The 17,996-nt window shown below is 54.7% G+C and overlaps 1 protein-coding gene across 4 annotated transcripts in view; it reads right to left on the bottom strand.

Moving 5' to 3' along the window:
* Positions 1-2,029: 2,029 nt before the first annotated feature.
* Positions 2,030-17,996, bottom strand: part of BICRA (BRD4 interacting chromatin remodeling complex associated protein) — a 97,894-nt gene continuing 81,927 nt past the window's right edge. For 3 of the 4 annotated variants that reach the window (XM_055369854.1, XM_055369855.2, XM_055369857.2), the window contains 8 exons: positions 10,508-11,119; positions 10,154-10,334; positions 9,760-9,869; positions 8,726-8,787; positions 6,452-6,600; positions 6,175-6,269; positions 5,825-5,927; positions 2,030-3,972 (listed from right to left, as the gene is read on the bottom strand). In XM_055369854.1, coding sequence (XP_055225829.1) covers positions 2,885-3,972; positions 5,825-5,927; positions 6,175-6,269; positions 6,452-6,600; positions 8,726-8,787; positions 9,760-9,869; positions 10,154-10,334; positions 10,508-11,119 — 2,400 coding nt within the window. In that variant the 3' untranslated portion in view covers positions 2,030-2,884. The remainder of the gene's footprint in view (positions 3,973-5,824; positions 5,928-6,174; positions 6,270-6,451; positions 6,601-8,725; positions 8,788-9,759; positions 9,870-10,153; positions 10,335-10,507; positions 11,120-17,996) is intronic. The other variant, XM_055369858.2, reaches the window with a different exon arrangement.

Raw genomic sequence — 17,996 nt, 5'->3', positions numbered from 1 at the left:
GGGAGGCTGAGGCAGGAGAATCACTTAAACCCTGGAGGCAGAGATTGCAGTGAGCCGAGACTGTGCCACTGCACTCCAGCCTGGGTGACAGAGCAAGACTTCCGTCTCAAAAAAAGAAAAAGAAAAAGAAAAGAAAGCTAGAAGAAGAAAAAAAAAAAGGAATCAGGATCTTTGCAGATATGATTAAGTTATGACAAGGGCATACTGGTAGGATGGGCAAAACTCCAATATGACTGATGCCCTTAGAAGAGAAGAGATACAGTGGGAAGTCAGCCGGAGATTGGACTGATTCAGCCACAAGCCAAGGAGAACCTGGGGCCACCAGAAACTGGCAGAGACAAGGAAGGATCCTTCCCTAGCACCTCTGGAGTGGGCATGGCCCTGATGCCACCTTGTTTTCAGACTTCAAGCCTCTAGGGCTGTGGGAGAATAAATATCTGTTGTTTTAAGCTGCCCTATTTGGGGCATTTTGTTATAGCAGCTTGAGGGGACTAATACACCTAGCATGATTTTTTTTCTTCTTTTTTTTTGTTGGTGGGGGGATAGAGTCTCACTCTGTTGCCCAGGCTGGAGTGTCAGTCTCGTCTCACTGCAACCTCTATCTCCTGGGTTCAGGCGATTCTCCTGCCTCAGCCTCCCAAGAAGCTGGGACTACAGGCGTGTGCCACCATGCCAGCTAATTTTTGTATATATATATATATTTTTTATAAGTAGAGACGGGGTTTCACTATGTTGGCCAGGCAGGTCTCGAACTCCTGACCTCAGGTGACCCGCTCGATTTGGCCTCCCAAAGTGCTGGGATTACAGGTGTGAGCCGCCGTGCCTGGCCTGAGTCTTCTTTATATGGGCATCTGACACTGTACACATTTACAGTGGACCCTCACTATTTGCAAATGCCATATTTGTGCATTTATCTGCTCATCAAAACTTCTTTGTAACCCCCAAGTCAAGACTCTCAACACACACAGGGCAGCAAAATATCAAGTTGCCCAACACAGACGTTCCCAGCTGAGGTTGAATAAGGCGACATTCTGCCCTCGTTTTGGCTCTCGTACCATAAACACGCGTCCTTTTCTTGGTTTATCTAGTCCCACGCTTTTCACATTTTTGTGCTTTTTGTTGGTGACTCATTGTTTAAAATGGGCCCAAGCGTACAGCTGAAGTGCGGTCTAGTGACCTTAAAGCGCCAAGAAGCTGTGATGTGCCTTTGGAGAAAAGATAAAATATATGTGTGAAATAAGCTTGCTCCAGGTTCCAGTTATAATGCTGTTGGCATGACTTCGATGTGAATGAAATCAACAATATAAATGAAATAAGGTATCTTTAGGGCTGGGCGTGGTGGCTCACGTCTGTATTCCCAGCACTTTGAGAGGCCAAGGCCAGAGGATCACTCGAGCCGTGGAGTTCCAGACCAGCTTGGGCAACATAGTGAGATCCCATTGCTACAGAAAGATTAAAAAAAAAAAATAGCTAAGCGTGGTGGTGCGCCTATAATCCCAGCTACTCGGGAGGCTGAGGTGGGAGGATCACTTGAGCCTGGGAGATCAAGGCTGCAGTGAGCCACGATCATGCCACTGCACTCCAGCCTGGGTGACAGAGTAAGCCCGTCTCAAAAATACATAAAGAAGTGTTTTTAAATAGCAACACATGTAAACTAAGGTGATGTATTGACTGAACTGTGGTGATCAGAGGCCCTTAGAAACCTAACCCTGTCTCCCTGGGGGCAATGGCTCAGTATTCACTAATTCTCAGAGTGTATGCAGAGATTATAGAACCTTACCAGAAATAAGAAGAACTGGCTTGATCTGGCTTAGCTGTTTACCACCCGCCTTCCCCACTAACAAGTCAGCTTACTGGCTTAGCAGGGACTCTTGTCTGCCTTGTTCATGTTGAACCCCCTGAGCCTAGAACGGGGCCTGGTACTCAGCAGGTGCTCAACAAATGCATGCGGAATAAGGCCTCACAATCCCAGATCCAAACACTCCCCCACCCTCACAAACCCAAAAGCAATGGGCCAAGTGGGCATGAGTACAGTTTTAAAAAAAGGATCGGTTTTTAATTTACAAGAGTTCTAAATGTACAGAATTCTCCTTTAAAAAAATCGTTATACACAATAAATACAGTACAAAAAAATTTATCTTACAGTACTAGTTTTGTCTCCGAGATTTCAAAATCTGGCGCGGGCGGCTGGAGGCAGGAAGAACAGAGGGAAGACTAGCTGGGGAGAGGTTCGGGGGAGAGGAAGACCCCAGTTTCTTGTTTTGCTCAGATTTCAAAGTCGAGGGGTGGGCGTTCGAAATCTCTCACTCACTTGTACACACACACAGGTCACGGAGCTGGATGTGCGGATGTCACACGGGTGCCTGCGGGCACAGCACGCTGGGAGGCTGGCTCCCCCACCCCCTCTCCGGTTTTGTTTGACAGCCTGTTGGGGGCGGCGGGAAGAGGCTGAGACTGTCTGGAAGGACCCTGCCAGCTCCCAGCACCCTCCACCATCTGAGAAGCCACACAGACAAGACAGGCACCCGGAGCGTTGGCATCAACCCGGTGGCCCCATCCCTGGCAAACACACGCGCGTGTCCCCCGGACAGAGGGGCAGTGTGTGCCAGGAAATGGGAAGAAACAGGAACTGACACAGCACTTTGCCCCTCCTTTGGCAGGGGAGACGTTTTACATCACAGCCCCCTCCCCTAAATCCACGCCCACCCCCCAGCAACCCAGCTGAAGCAGGCGGCAGGGAAGGAGGCCTTTGTGACTCAAATAACTTAGGCAAGAAAAACCGTCAGGGGATCCCCGGCTCGAGTCCCCAGGAGGCTGAGGGCGGACACCCGGCTGTCCCGGCGTCTTCGGGAGGAGGGGACGGGGAAGGGGAGGCGGCCCGGTGTTATCTGGTCAACGTCCTGGCGCCAAGGCCACCGTTGTGACTGGAGGGTGGGTAGGCCTCGGGCCTGTGCAGGGGCGGCGGGGATGCGGGGGTGCCGGCCGGGGCAGCATGGGGGTACGAGGGCGCGGGCGTCCGGCCGGGGGCCTGCTGCAGGTTCAGGATGCTGTCGATGGCGCTCTGCAGGTGCTCGGTGAGCGTGTCATCCTGCGGGCTGTCGCTGGAGAAGCTGGCCTGGTCCACGTCGGGCGACTCGGACTTGCGCCGCTTGGCAGGGGGCAGCCCGGGCGCCTCCCAGTCGGGGTCCCCGGTGCCTTGGGCGGCGCTGGCTGCGGGCTCTGGCGGGGCGCCCTTCAGCATACGCTGGTACAGCTCGTCCTCCACGGCCGCCAGCTCGCGGATGAGCCCGCTGGTGGCCTCGTCCACTTTGGCGGGCAGCGGCGCCGGGCTGCCTCCCCGTGCCCTGCCCGCGGGCATCCCCTCCGGCGCGCCAGGGCCCCCCACGTTCTCGCGGTAGGTCTTGCGCAGTGGCAGGCGCGGGCAGTGCGGGGCGGTGCCCAGGGGCTTGCGCTCGGGGGCGGCAGGCGGCGGGTGGTCCACCGTGCCGTTCATCTGGCCCGTGGGCGGCGGTGGTGGCGGCGGCCGTGGCGGGGGCTCGGCCACCTTGAGGGCAGCGGGGGGTGGCGGGGGCTGGTGCACGGGGTCCAGGGCCGTGTTGTGCACGACCTTGCTGAGCCCGGCTTCCTGCTTGATCTTGAGCTTGAGCCCGATGCGGCTCCGGGCCTCGTAGGTCTTGATGGGCGGGCGGTTGCGGGAGGGCATGGGGCCGTCCTCGTCGGCGTCCAAGGAGGAGGCGGCAGAGGAGGAGGAGGAAGAGGAGGACAAGGAGGAGGACGCCCGGGCCCAGGTGACCGAAGGGGAGCCGCCTGCCCCGCCGTGCCGGATCACAAGCTTGGTGGGCAGGTGTGGAGGGGGCTGGGTGGAGGCCCCGGGAGCTGAAGACGACGGGGGGCCGTGGCCGGGAAGCCGATGACCCTCGGAAGAGGCTGCGATGGGGAGGCCGAGCGAGCGGGAGGAAGACACGTACTCGTCTGCAGAATCGGGGCAAAGAAAACCCGCGGGGTTAGGATGAGGCCCCCCCCCGACCGAGCTGGGAGGAGCTGTGTGCAGTGAGCACCTACTACCTGCCAGGCACCAGACTGCACCCTGGACCCTCCAATCCTCAGGATAGGCTGGGTGAGACCCTCTTCAGCAAGGCCCAAATTCCCCCAACTCTAAAACCACTGTGCCTGGCACAGCGCCACGAGCCAGGTGGGGCTCATTCAGACATAAGTAAATTAAGAGAATACAAAACAAGGCTCATGCCTGTAATCCCAGCACTTTGGGAGGCCAAGGGAGGGGGATCGCTTGAGCCCAGGAGTTTGAGACCTGCCTGGGCACAGTAGTGAGACCCCTGTCTCTACAAACAAACAAACAAACAAATAAAATATGAAGTTCTATTGGACAGCACTGCTCTAATTATATACATAACTTTTTAAAAATGGGGCTAAGGAGGTATCTAATTTCAAAATCTGGTCTGAAATGACATGAGGTTTTTGTTTGTTTGTTTGTTTGTTTTTTTGAGACAGTCTCAATCTGTTGCCCAGGCTGGAGTGCAGTGGCGCCATCTCACCTCACTGCAACCTCCGCCTCCTGGGTTCAAGCGAGTCTCCTGCCTCAGCCTCCCAAGTAGCTGCGATTATAGGTGCCAGACACCACACCTGGCTAATTTTTGTATTTTTAGTAGAGACAGGGTTTCGCCACGTTGCCCAGGCTGGTCTCGCACTCCTGACCACAGGTGATCGCCCGCCTCAGCCTCCCAAAGTGCTGGGATTACAGGTGTGAGCCACCACACCCGGCTACATGAGGTTATTTATGGTCATGATTTATCTCAACTACTCTGGACACCCATCGATTTCACTCCAGAAATACTAGTGTGTTTGATCACACAGTGCTTCCCCAAACCCACTGGGGGTAAATCAGAAGACAGCATTGAGATAGCTCATTGCCTTTCTAAAAGCAAAAAGATTCCAGAACATATCAGGCCCCAAGGGTGTCAGATAAGAGATTGTAAGCTGATCATCATAACCCCCACTTTACAAAATGAGAATACAGAGACACAGAGAAGGTAAGTAACTTGCCCAAGGTCACACAGTTAGTAAGTGGCAGAGCCAGGATTTAAACCAAGACTCCAGCATCAAGCCCCTAACCACGGAACTACTCTTCCTCTCCTACCCTAGAGACTTCAGACTCGCTCCTGGCCCCTCCTTCACTATGGCCACCCCTTTGCACTCATTTAAGTACCAATGACTACTTCTTCAAAATTAAGGTCCAGAGCTCGAGGTGAAAAGCCTGGGCCTGGCAGCACAAAGCAGGGACCATGCTTTTATCCAGGGAAGCCCTGGAGTTGGAATGTGGGCAAAGGCTAAGGGAATATTCTGGAAACTCTGGCAGCTGGGATCTGCCTGTACCGTTTCCTGCAGACAGCAGACTAGAGTGAGGCCAGCGAGCCGCCTAAGGTGCAACACTTAAGGAGGTGCTCACTCTCAGGGTCCCCAAGCAAAGGACTGGCACCCAAGAGTGGGCGTTACCTTATATATTTTGCAACCTAGGCGCCTGCTCTGTTTTCTGTCCCACGGGGGTGGCAGAATATTCCCCCCATCCCAGAGTGGTGGGGGTGAAAGGGACACACAGGGATGGAGGAAGATGGATGTGGGCTATCTGGTCTGAGAGGCGGGAGGTCAGGGGAGGCACAGCTGCCAGCAGGAAGGTGGGGCTGGGGCACCGCCTAGTGGTGGAGTGAGGTAGGGCCACACACCCACTCCCCACCCTGAATCTAACTCTTCTGTCCAGGTGGGGTGGGGGCACCTCTCCCTCCCCTCCCCTCTCACTCCCCGCTCTCACCCGGCTTCTCCTTGGCCAGCTGTTTATCCAAGGCAAGGGTGGTCTTCTCCTCCTGAATGAACATTCGGTCGATCATTACCATCTCCGCTGAGGGGCTCACCCTCTGGGGTGGGGGGAAAAGAAGACGTGCGAGTGAACCAGCAAGAAGGGGGAAGGGGCGCGAGCGACGGGGACGATGCGTGCAAGGTCCAAACTGTCCTCCTTGTGATGGGAGCTCCCGCCTCCCTCCCAACCTCCCTCCCGGGGCTAGGAGGGGCGGGAGGCTCCACCTTGCCCAGAGCGGGTGAGGGAAAGGGGCAGTGTCCCAGCGGGGAGGGGCCCAGAGGCAAGGAAGGCGACTCTGACCCTACCCGGGACTCCTCCAGGAGCAGGAGCCGATATTTATTGAGCATGGCCTGGGTGCGTTTCAGCAGCTGCGTGGAGACCGTCTCAAACTCCTCGTCCACTGCGAGGAAGGGAAGAGAGGCAAGGGCGGAGATGTTGGGGGCGGCCGCGGATGCGCAGGAAGGAGGGCGGGGCAGGGTCAGCATAGGGCACCGTGCACCTGCGGCTCCACACTGGCGACGCCCCGCCCCACGGGCTGGGGTCCCCTGGGACATATAGGGCCGTGTCCTGGGGAGGCCTCACCTTTGTGGTAGTCATTGGGGGAGGGGAGGGCGCCCTGGTAGACATGGTAGGGCAGGAGGCGATGCAGGGCGTCCTCAAAGGAGGGGAAGGCCGTCTTGTAGTCGGGGTGCAGGACGGAGCCCTGGTGTTTGTGCAAATGCTCCAGGAAACTGCGGGTGGAAAGGGGAGAGACCACACACGGCGGAGGGTGGGGGGACGGGTGAGGGCCAGGGGAAGTCCCTGAACCCTCAGCCCCAGGCCGCAACTGAACACAACAGCGGGAAGGGGAATACTTGGGCAGTGGTGTTCGCATGTACTGAACGTGCTTGTTCCATCTCACTGAGTCCCTGGGGCCGACCAAAGCAGTGCTATCGCTATCCCCATTTTACAGAAGGGGAAGGTGAGGTCGAGGAAGTGAAGTCACTCCTCTCCAAAGCACGTAAGGGAGGAAGAGCAGAGCGGGAGTGAGGCCAGAGCCTGGAAGCTGCTATTCTGCCTCCTGCCACCTGGGGCCAGTGTGGCTCCACCGTGCCTCCTCCAAAGTGCAGCTTTCGGGAAGAAGGGAGGGAGGCTGGATCCTGTCTTCTCACGGGCCGCTTTTGTAGCCCATGTTACAGTGGGTTTTGTCTGTTGGCCGTGTGACTGTCTCCCCCACCAGTCAGGCCCAACTCCACCCTTGGCTAAAAACCAGCAGCCTCTCTGCACTGTGGGGGCAGGGACTTTGTGTCACTTACTCCTGTGTTCCCAACATGGGGCTCAGGCCTGGGCACTGAGTGGGGACTTAATTCACACTCCTAGGCCAAGGACAGAGGCTCACGCCTGCAATCCCAGCGCTTTGCGGGGCCGAGGCAGAAGGATTGTCTGAGCCCAGGAGTTCAAGACCAGCCTGGGCAACACAGCAAGACCCTGTCTCTACAAAAATTATTTAAAAATTAGCCTAGCGTGGTGGCACGTGCCTGTAGTCCCAGCTACTCAGGAGACTGAGGTGGGAGGATCACTTGAGACTAGGAGTTTCAGACCAACCTAGGCCGGGCATGGTGGCCTCACACTTGTACTCCCAGCACTTTGGGAGGCTGAGATGGGTGGATCACCTGAGGCCAGAAGTTCAAGACCAGACTGGCCAACATAATGAAACCCCGTCTCTACTAAAAATACAAAAATTAGGCAGGTGTGGTGGCATGCACCAGTAATCCCAGCTACTCGGGAGACTGAGGTAGGAGAATCACTTAAACCCAGGAGGCAGAGGTTGCAGTGAGCTGAGATTGTACCACTGCACTCCAGCCTGGGTGACAGAATGAGACTTCGTCTCCAAAAACAAAACAAAACCAACCAGCCTGGGCAACATAGTAAGACCTTGTCTCCACAATATATATAAAAAAATGTTTTTTTTTTTTGGGGGTGAGGGGATGCAGTCTTGCTCTGTCGCCTGGGCTGAAGTGCAATGGCATGATCTCAGCTCACTGCAACCTCCGCCCCCTGGACTTATATGTTTTTTAAAAACACTCATGGTGGGCTGGGCGTGGTGGCTCACACCTGTAATCCCAGCACCTTGGGAGGCCGAGGCAGGTGGATCACTTGAGGCCAACATGGTGAAACTCCATCTCTACTAAAAATACAAAAATTAGCCGAGCATGGTGGCGGACGCATGTGGTCACAGCTACTTGGGAGGCTGGGGCAGGAGAATCACATGAACGGGGGAGGCGGAGGTTGCAGTGAGCCAATATTGTGCCATTGCACTCTAGCCTAGGTGACAGAGTGAGACTCTGGCTCAAAGAACCCCCCCAAAACAAAACAAAAAACCCTGGTGGTGGAAGGAGGGCAGGAGAGAGGGCAGGCAGGCATCCAGCATTTACCCATCCATCCGCCCAGACTCCCCCCATCCATCCATCCCCAAACACCCCCCCATCATCCTCCCAACAGCCATGTCCACCCACTCACTTCCCCCACCCATCACTTCCCCCACCCAGTGGGGCTCAGCACCGACGCTGCCCAGCCGTGTGGGAGACGTGGAGGGCACAGCAACAACCAGGATGGACCAAACTGCCGCCCTCCTGAGCACCAGCCTGGCGGAGCCACAGCCCACCCTCCCTCCACCACTCTCTGGTCACCCCCATTACCACCCCATTTTCCAGAGGGGGAAACTGAGGGTCTATGAGGGAACTACATTGCTACCAAGAGGTGGAGCTGGGCTTGGCACTTGGGCCTGCCCAACTCTGCTTCTGGAGGGTGGCCCCATGCTCCCCCAGGTCTCTGGAAGGTACAGGGCAGGCATGCAAGGATGGGGTGTGGACTCACCAGGCTTCCTTGCTGGGCTGAAGCGTGGGGGGCTTCTTCAGGCCACTCAGTTTGCTCTCATACTGGGAGAAGAAAGGCGAGTGAGAGGCCTTTGCCTCCAGAAGCCTTCCCTCCCCCAACCCGCTTCCCCTCCAGCCTAGGATAAAGACGGGACAGGGGACCAGTGTCTCACCCAGGTGGGGGCCTGGCCCCAGCTGCAGGATCCCCCGCCCATCACAATGAACCCCAGGGGAAGACCTGGGCTGGGCTAGGGAGTGGACGGAGAGGGTGACAGGCAGGCTGGAGCCCTGGGCGTCCTCTGCCTGGGTTCCCTCTGTCCCCTCGCCCAGGGCTGCCTCTGTGTGACCTCCCTCCTCTGCCGGATGCCTGCTTCCCACATCACCACCCAGCACCCAGTGCCCCTGCCTTGCACAGTCTCTCTCCCAATGTGGCTCCTGTCGTCTCGCCCCCCCACCTCCCTTCCTGGCTTCCCCTCTTGTCCTCAGCGTCTGGCCTTCGTTCTGGCATCTCCATCTCTGAGCTTCTCCCGGCCTCTTGGGTCCTGGTCCTCCCACCTGCTTCTCTCCTTGTCTTCTGTCTCCCCCACGTCTTACATCTACAGGTGGCCTCGGCCTCAGCTGTCCCCACCCTCTCACCCTTTCATTCTCGGTCCCTGATCTGCTCCGTCTCCGGTCTCATCTAAACCCGCCTTTCCTGTCCTGAGCTCACATCTTGTCATCTCAGCCCTGTCCTTCCCGTCCTGTGTCCATATCACCTGCTCTTTCCCCAGTCATAGTCCCTCACACCGTTGCCAGTAGTCTTGGTGCCGTCTCCGTCCCACCATCTCCGTGTTTCTCCCTCATCTCTGGCTGCCTGTCTGGGTGTCATTCTGCCCTTCCTGTCCCTGCACGGCTGTTCATGGTGTCTCAGCTGCCTGACGGTCCCAGCTTCATCCTGTCCGCGTCTTCCTGTGTCTCCCTGCCCCTGCCAGCCCCAGTTCCCAGTTTCCGAAGACTCCTGGTCCTGTCCTGACCCCTGCTCTGAGGGCCCCTTACCTGCAGCCCGGAGGGCTTCCCTGGCCCGGAGGAAGCGGCCTTGGCCACATTCAGGGTCGGGAGATTGCTGGCAAAAGCCTTGTTCTCGGCTGGAAGCAGAGGAGGGAGGCCTGGGGGTGGGCGGGGTGGGGGAGACAGGGCCTGCGGTCACTGCATGAAGGCCCCCTCCTCAAACGGGAGCCCCACCCTGTACCCCACCACTCTCCTCCTGGCCCTCCGGCCCTTCAAATCTGGGGCCAGCCCTGCCACCTCTGGCCTTCCTGGGTCCCTTGAGTTCTGGCTGATGCCCTGTGCTGAGTCCCACAGCCCTGCCCCAGCCCGTTCTCCCTGCTCAGCCCCGCCCACCCATCTTCAGGCCCCGTCTCCCTGGGCACGTAGGCGACCTCTCCCCTACCTGTGGTGGCCATGGGTGCCGGGGCGGGGGCATGGCTGGGGGCTGTGGGGGTCCCAGATGGGGCCTGCCCACTGACCAGCACAGAAGCAGCGGGGCTGGTGAGGGGCCCCAGGCCAGTGGAGGTCTGTGGGGCGGCAGGGGCCCCCCCAGCCTTGTTCTGGAGGATGATCCCGGACGGCACCTGAGGAGGGGACAGGTGGATGAGGGGTGGGGAACACAGGCTAGGTGTAGGGGTGTCCAGACGCAGCAGGGCTGGGGAGGATCACAGAGCCGTAAGGCGGAGGGGCTCCCATCAGACTGAGGGGGTGGGATGGGATGGGGCTGATGGGGTGGGCAGTCCCTGCCTCCCGTTACCTGGTGAAATCTCTCGAGAAGAGCCTTCGGCTGGGGCAGCGCTGGGAAGGGGGTGGTCACCATCTGGAAGGTCCGAGGAGGCGGTGGGGGGGGTGCTGCCGGCTCGGGGACCAGGTGGAGGGTTGGAGGGGGAGTGGGGGACTTCTGGGGCCCCTGGCTGGGTGGGAACTGGAGCTGGAAGTCAGATGGCGTAGGGGCTGGCAACCTGGAGGACGTCTCAGAGGAGGAGGCCACAGCGGAGGAGGTGGAGGATGGAGGGAGGTGGGGGGCTGGGGGCAGCGGTCCCTCAGGCGGCTGGGATGCGGGGCGGAGAGGCGGCTGGGGCGGGCCTGGGGCAGTAGGGGCTGGGTTGCTGGCAGGCGGGGGAACGCCTAACTGGTTTTGGATGACAAAGATGCCAGGCAGAGTTGGGGGGGCCTGGGGTGGGGGGCAAGGGTGCAAGGCTGGCTCTGAGGGAGGGCGGGACACACTCTGTGGCCGGGAGGGTGGGCGGGAAGGGGGCCGGGTGGGGTGTGGGGAGGGCAGATGGGGGCTGTCCCCCAGAGGGGCCTGGTGAGGTAGTGACGGGGACGAAGAGGGGCCTGGGCCCTTCAGCGGAGCCGCTGCCGGGATCTGGGCAGGGGAGGGAGGGAGAGGGGAGGGGCGGGGGTCAGAACCAACCATAGCTCCTGTTGCCCCAAGACACTGGGGTCCCCAGCCATCCCCACCAGAAGCCCCCTTCCTAGCCCACACCCATCCTGAGAGAGGAGCCCACCACGGCTGCCCTTCCCTCCCTCGCCTCTCATTCCCCATGGCACCCCCTCCACCTGCCCTCGACCTCTGTCCCCCACCCCAGCTCCTCCACATTTCTCTGGCCTCCAATCTCAACCCCCCTTCTGCCCCATTCCCCCCACCCCTCGCAGTTCCCCAGACAAAGGCGAGCCCTGCAGGGTTGGGGTGGCAGCAGCGGAGGAAGCAGAGGCAGTGGTGGCGGTGGCAGCAGGGGCACCACACCCGCTGCCCAGCAGGAGGCAGGAGGGCCGGGCGGCGAGCACAGCAGCGGGGAAGAAGGGCAGGCAGGGCAGCGTCCCAGCCGCCAGCCCCCACCAGCCCATCCAGCCAAGTCAAGGCAAAGAGACACCAGCATGATGCTGTGTACCATGGCTCGGGGTTGATGGCCATGGCACGGGGGCTGCCGAGAATACGGATGGCCACACAGGGACAGGCCTGGGTTCACAGCCACGTGTGGACCTCTGGATGCGGGCATGGGAAGGCCTGGACCCCCTTCTAAGTGTCCTGGGCACCTGCCTCTGTGTGCCTGTGTGTCCATGGCTGCAGGCCTACCTGGGCGCCACGTGAGCTTGCAGGTACAAGCGTGCGTGCGTGTGCACGACATACCAGACTCTGATGAAGCCTGTGTCTGCAAGCACACGCGATCTGGTGCTAGTTGTGTCACACGCACACAGCCACCTCGCCTAAAGCATGTCTCAGACGGAGCGCCTTGCCCTTCTGGACCCTCCTCCCAAAGAATCATAACCAGAGCAGCCACTGTGTAACCAGTGGGCACCAGCTGTGCACCCAACACTGGGCTGGCACCGTGACACTTGCTGTCACAGAATCTGCATCCTAGTAACAGCTCATGCTGATCTAACACGAATGGCCGGCCTCCCGCATCCATTTATGTGATCTCTCCCTAGCCCTGAGGGCAGTGGTAACACTGGACCCATTTCACAGATAAGAAACTGAGGCCAAGGCTCCAAAACTGGTCCAGACTCTCCAGGCTGGTGAAGGCGGAACTGAGGCCTTTACACTGCTCAGTGACTTCTGAGCCGTTTCTCAAAGCTGACTGAGTTCAGGCTCAGAGGGCTCAGGAGATCTGCCCGAGGACAGCCAGCACCACCACACTCCAGAGCCGGGCCTCTCGGCATGACATCAGATTCACCACCAGCTTTGGCCTCTAAGTCCCAGGGCCCTTCCAGCATCCCTTCCAAGCTGGGCCCTGAGTAACTTCTGACAGTTAAAGAACCAAACCAAACCAATCAATCAATCAGTCTTCAGAAGGTTTGCCACCTCTAAGAAGAGATGAGAGGCTCAGTCCTCGGCGCTGTGTACGGCTGGCGGGACTGCCTCCTGGAAGGCAGCTTGGTCTGGGGACTTTGAAAGGGTCACGACTTTGACCTGGAAATTCCCCTCCAGGAATCTGTGATGAAGAATATTCGGCCGGGCATGGTGGCTCACGCCTGTAATCCCAGCACTTTGGGAGGCTGAGGCGGGCAGATAACCAGAGGTCAGGAGTTCGAGACCAGCCTAATCAATATGATGAAACCCTGTCTCTACTAAAAATACAAAAATAATTAGCCGGGCATGGTGGCATGCACCTGTAATCCCAGTTACTCAGGAGACTGAGGCTGGAGAATTGCTTGAACCCAGGAGGCGGAGGTTGTAGTGAAATGAGATCGCGCCACTGCACTCCAGCCTGGGCACAAGAGTGAAACTCCGTCTCAAAAAAAAAAAAAAGAATATTCAAGTACTTGCTATGGGGTTGCCCACTTTGGGAGTATTTACAATAGAGGAAAACGAGAAATGACTCAAATGGCCAATGGCAGGTGCGTCACTGAGTCGGAGAAAAGAGAACTGGCCTACTCAATAGGTTCCAAGGGCTCAGGGAGGTGGCCCACACGCAGCGGCACTCCAATGCTACATGAAATAGGAGAATAATACAACATTACAGGATCCCTGGGCACCTGGTAAAGTTGGATTATGGATAGTGGATATGACAACAGTATCATGTCAATGCTGTCTGCTTTATTTCTTTGCAGTGTGATGGTTAAGTAAGAGAATGTCCTTGTTCTCCAAGGCTGAAATATTATACTAAAATATTAAGGGGTAGGCTGGCCGCGGTGGCTCACGCTTGCAATCCCAGCACTTTGGGAGGCCAAGGCAGGTGGATCGCTTGAGCCCAGGAGTTTGAGACCAGCCTAGTCAACATGGTGAAACCCCATCTGTACTAAAAACACAAAAATTAGCAGGGTGTGGTGTGTGCCTGTAATCCCAGCTACTCAGGAGGCTGAGGCAAGAGAATCGCTTGAACCTGGGAGGCAGAGGCTACAGTGAGCCAACATTGTACCACTGCACTCCAGACTAGGCGACGGAGACTCAGACTCAAAAATAAATAAATACATAAATAAATAAAATAAAATATTAAGGGGCAAACAGGTATAATGGTTGCAACTTACTCTCAACTGATTCAGAAAAAAGTGTACACAGAATGAGAATGCTAAGGTCAAGGGAGATGTAGCAAAAGGCTGACAATGGGTAGACGTGGGAGGCAGCCACCAACAATCCTCACCTCCTTGTGTTCAGTCCCCTCCTATATGCTGGTCTTTGTGGCCAATAGAATTTGGCAGAAGTGATTATATGACACTTCCAAGATTAGTTATAAAAAGCCTGCGGCTTCCATCCTGAGCATTCTGTCTGTTTCTATTGGGTCACTCACTTTGCGGGAAGCCAACCGCTGTGTGTCATGTGCCGCCCTTTGGAGAGGCCCACTGAGGAAGCAATTGAGGCCTCCTGCTAATAGCCACACAAGTGAGCGTGGGAGCAGGTTCTCCAGATCGGTGGGACCTTCAGATGACCACAACTTCATGGGAGATCCAGAGCTAGAACCTCCTAGCTAAGCTGCTTTTAGATTCCTGATGCTTAGAAACAGTGTGAGACACGTGAATACTTGCTGTTTGAAGCTGCTAAGTTTTGAGGGTAATTTCCTGCATAGCAATAGATAACTAATACATCTAGTTGAGGAGTAAAGAACTCCTATGAGCTCTCTGTACTAATTCTGAAACTTTTTATGTGTTTGAAGTCATTTAAACATAAAAAGCTTAAAGATACCAAAAAATTTAAAAAATTTAATTTCATTCTCATCAAAAGTGCGCACACACACACACACAATCCACAAATTAAGTCACATGCCAAATAACTTACTGGGGAAAACAGTTGCAACTCCAAATACAAAGTTCATCTCTCTCATATATAGAGAGACTCTAGAAATCACTAAGAATTACAACTGGTGAAAAAGGGGCAAAGGATATGATCAGACAGTGCACAGAAAAGGAAAGACAAAAGGCTTAAGTATTTTCAGAGCTACTCAACCTCACTTGTGATAAGAGAAATGCACAGCAAAACGCACCCCAGGGCACTATTTTTCACCCTAGGGTACCATTTACCACCCATCGCGTTAGGAATAAAGCCTATGTCTAGTAAAGATGCTTGTATATACTGCCCTTAGGGGTCTCAACTGGCACAATTTGCTACAACTCAAGAGGAACGCAATTCAGCAGTAGCTATCCAAGTTATAAATGCACATTTGCTTTAGTCCAGCAAACAGGCTTCCAGGAAGTAAACAGACCTGCACACATGGGAAATAACAGGTGAACAAGTAGGCCGGGCGCGGTGGCTCACACCTGTAATCCCAGCACTTTGGGAGGCTGAGGCGGGTGAATCACCTGAGGTCAGGAGTTTGAGACCAGCCTGGCCAACATGGTGAAACCCTGTCTCTATTAAAAATACAAAAATTAGCTGGGCATGGTGGCGTGCACCTGTAATCCCAGCTACTAGGGAGGCTGAGGCAGGAGAATTGCTTGAACCTGGGAGGCGGAGGTTGCAGTGAGCCAGTATCACGCCACTGCACTCCAGCCTGGGCAAAAAGAGCGAAACTCTGTCTCAAAAACAAAAACAAAAACAAAACAGGTGAACAAGTTGTTTCCTGCAGCTTCGTGTAGAACGCCAAAATCTGGATATGGTCTAAAGTGCATCAATACGGCATTTCCTGGGGAAATGAACTGTGGCTCTTCTGTACAAAGGAATACTTCAAGACTCTAACAGAAAACAAGCAAACTCTCTGTTGCTGCCACAGTAAGTACATAATGAGCTCCCTTTTGGGTACAAATGGGAGAGAAACGTAAACCATATTTGCACTAGGTTGTATATACACGAAGAACTGGAAAGGGATACAAAAATTAGGCCAGGTGGCCAGGCGTGGTGGCTCACACCTATAATCCCAGTACTTTGGGAGGCCAAGCAGGCGGATCACCTGAGGTCAGGAGTTCAAGACCAGCCTGGCCAACATGGCGAAACCCTGTCTCTACTAAAAATACAGAAATTAGCCGGGCGGGATGGTGTGCACCTGTATTCCCAGCTACTCCAGAGGCTGAGGCAGGGAGAACTGCTTGAACCCAGCAGGCATAGCTTGCAGTGAGCCAAGATCTTGCCACTGCACTCCAGCCTGGGCGACAGAGAGAGACTCAGTCTCAGAAAAAATAAATAAAAATAAATTAGGCCAGGCTCAGTGGCTCATGCCTGTAATCCCAGCACTCTCGGAGGCCAAGGCAGGAGGACTGCTTGAGCCCAGGAGTTCAAGACCAGCCTGGGCAACAGAGCAAGACCCTGTCTCTGGAAAAAAAGAAAAAAAAGAAAAAAAAAACTTTTTGATGATCATACCATGTGAATAAAATGACTTATTTAAAAAATGTTTTAAATAAAATTGGGGTCGGGGGGTTAAACAGAAACTTCATACCAAAATATTACTTCTTCTACAATATTTATCTTAGAAAAAACAAAGCTAGGCCTGGCATAGTGGCTCACACCTGTAATCCCAGCACTTTGGGAGGCCGAGGCGGGTGGATCACTTGAGGTCAGGAGTCCAAGACCAGCCTGGCCAACATGGTGAAACCTCGTCTCTCTAAAAATACAAAAATTAGCCGGGCATGGTGGCATGTGCCTGTAAATCCAAGTTACTTGGGAGGCTGAGGTAGGAGAATTGCTCCAATCCCAGAGACAGAGGTTGCCGTGAGCCGAGATTGCGCCACTGCACTCCAGCCTGGGCGAGAGAGAGAGAGAGACTCTGTCTCAAAAACAAAAAATAAAACAAAACAAAAAAAAATTTTTTTTTTTTTTGAGATGGAGTCTTGCTCTGTCACCCAGGCTGGAATGCAGTGGCTCAATCTCGGCTCGCTCACTGCAACCTCCGCCTCCCGGGTTCAAGCAATTCTCCTGCCTCAGCCTCCTGAGTAGCTGGGATTACAGGCGCACACCACCATGCCCAGCTAATTTTTGTATTTTTAGTAGAGACGGGGTTTCACCATGTTGGCCAGGATGGTCTCGATATCTTGACCTCGTGATCCACCCAACTCGGCTTCCCAAAATGTTGGGATTACAGGCGTGAGCCACTGTGCCTGGCCAGAAAAAAATTTTTTTTACCAACTGCTTGCACACAGTGGTATTACATGTGACTTATTTTTCTTCTTTGTTCTTTTCTGTATTTTCTACATTCTCTAAATGAGCACAAAATTATTATTATTATTTGGTCTTCAACTGCTAGCCTCAAGTGATCCCCCATCTTAGCTTCCCAAAGCAAAAAAACTAACATATGAGTGGATTGTTCACCAAGAGATTCCCTCCTTCTCTTCCTTCCATTTCTTTCTTTCTTCAGAAATGAGATCTCGCTATGTTGCTCAGGCTGACCTCAAACTCCTGGGCTCAAGTGATCCTCCTGCCTCAGCCTCCCTCCTGAGTAGCTGGGACTACAGGCATAAGCCACCGCGCCCAGCTTCCAAGAGATTTTGAGAGCCCCATGTGGAGGCGGAAGATGCTCAACTTCACACACAATTAGAGAAAAGCACAGGGGGTGTGTCACTTTCCAGCCTGGCAAAGAACAGGCCAGCTGCTAATCTCGTGTGTCGGTAAAGCTGCAGGACCAAGTGAAGCCATCACTGGCATGAACCTTTTCAAAAAGGTTTAGCACTTTCCACAAAATGGCTGGAAAGCTTATCATCTGCGTCTGGCAATTCTATTTCTAGAAATTTACCCTACAAGTACTTTCATACCTGTGTGCAAAGCACGGGTGCAATAATTTTTTTTTTTTTTTTTGAGGCAGAGTCTCACTCTGCTGCCTAGGCTAGAGTGTAGTGGCACGATCTCAGCTCACTGCAACCCTCTCTAGGCTCACTACAATCTCCGCCTCCCAGGTTCAAGGGATTCCCCTGCCTCAGCCTCCCAAGTAGCATAGCTGGGATTACAGGTGCCCGCCATCACGCCTGGCTCATTTTTGTATTTTTGGCAGAGATGGGGTTTCCCCATGTTGGCCAGGCTGGTCTCACACTCCTGACCTCAGGTGATTGCCCGCCTCGGCCTCCCAAAGTGCTGAGACTACAGGTGTGAGCCACCACGCTCAGCCAAGAATATCTTATAGGAGTTTTGTTTGTTAACAATGACAAATAAACCACCTGAAGTATTCCTGAAGAGGGGACTGAATAAAGAAATCATGGTATGTCCATATCACAAAACACAATAAAGACATCAAAAGAAAGAGGCAAACTATAGCCCATAAGCCAAGAATAGTTTTTACATTTTTAAACAGTTGAAGAAAAAAATCATAAGAATACTATTTCGTGACTTGCAAAAATTACATGAAATTCCAATTTCACTGTCCTTAAATAAAGTTTTATTAGAACAC

Source organism: Gorilla gorilla, chromosome 20, assembly GCF_029281585.2.
Source record: "Gorilla gorilla gorilla isolate KB3781 chromosome 20, NHGRI_mGorGor1-v2.1_pri, whole genome shotgun sequence".
In the NCBI taxonomy this organism is placed as follows: Eukaryota; Metazoa; Chordata; class Mammalia; order Primates; family Hominidae; genus Gorilla; species Gorilla gorilla.
This window is presented reverse-complemented; position numbering and strand designations above follow the sequence as displayed.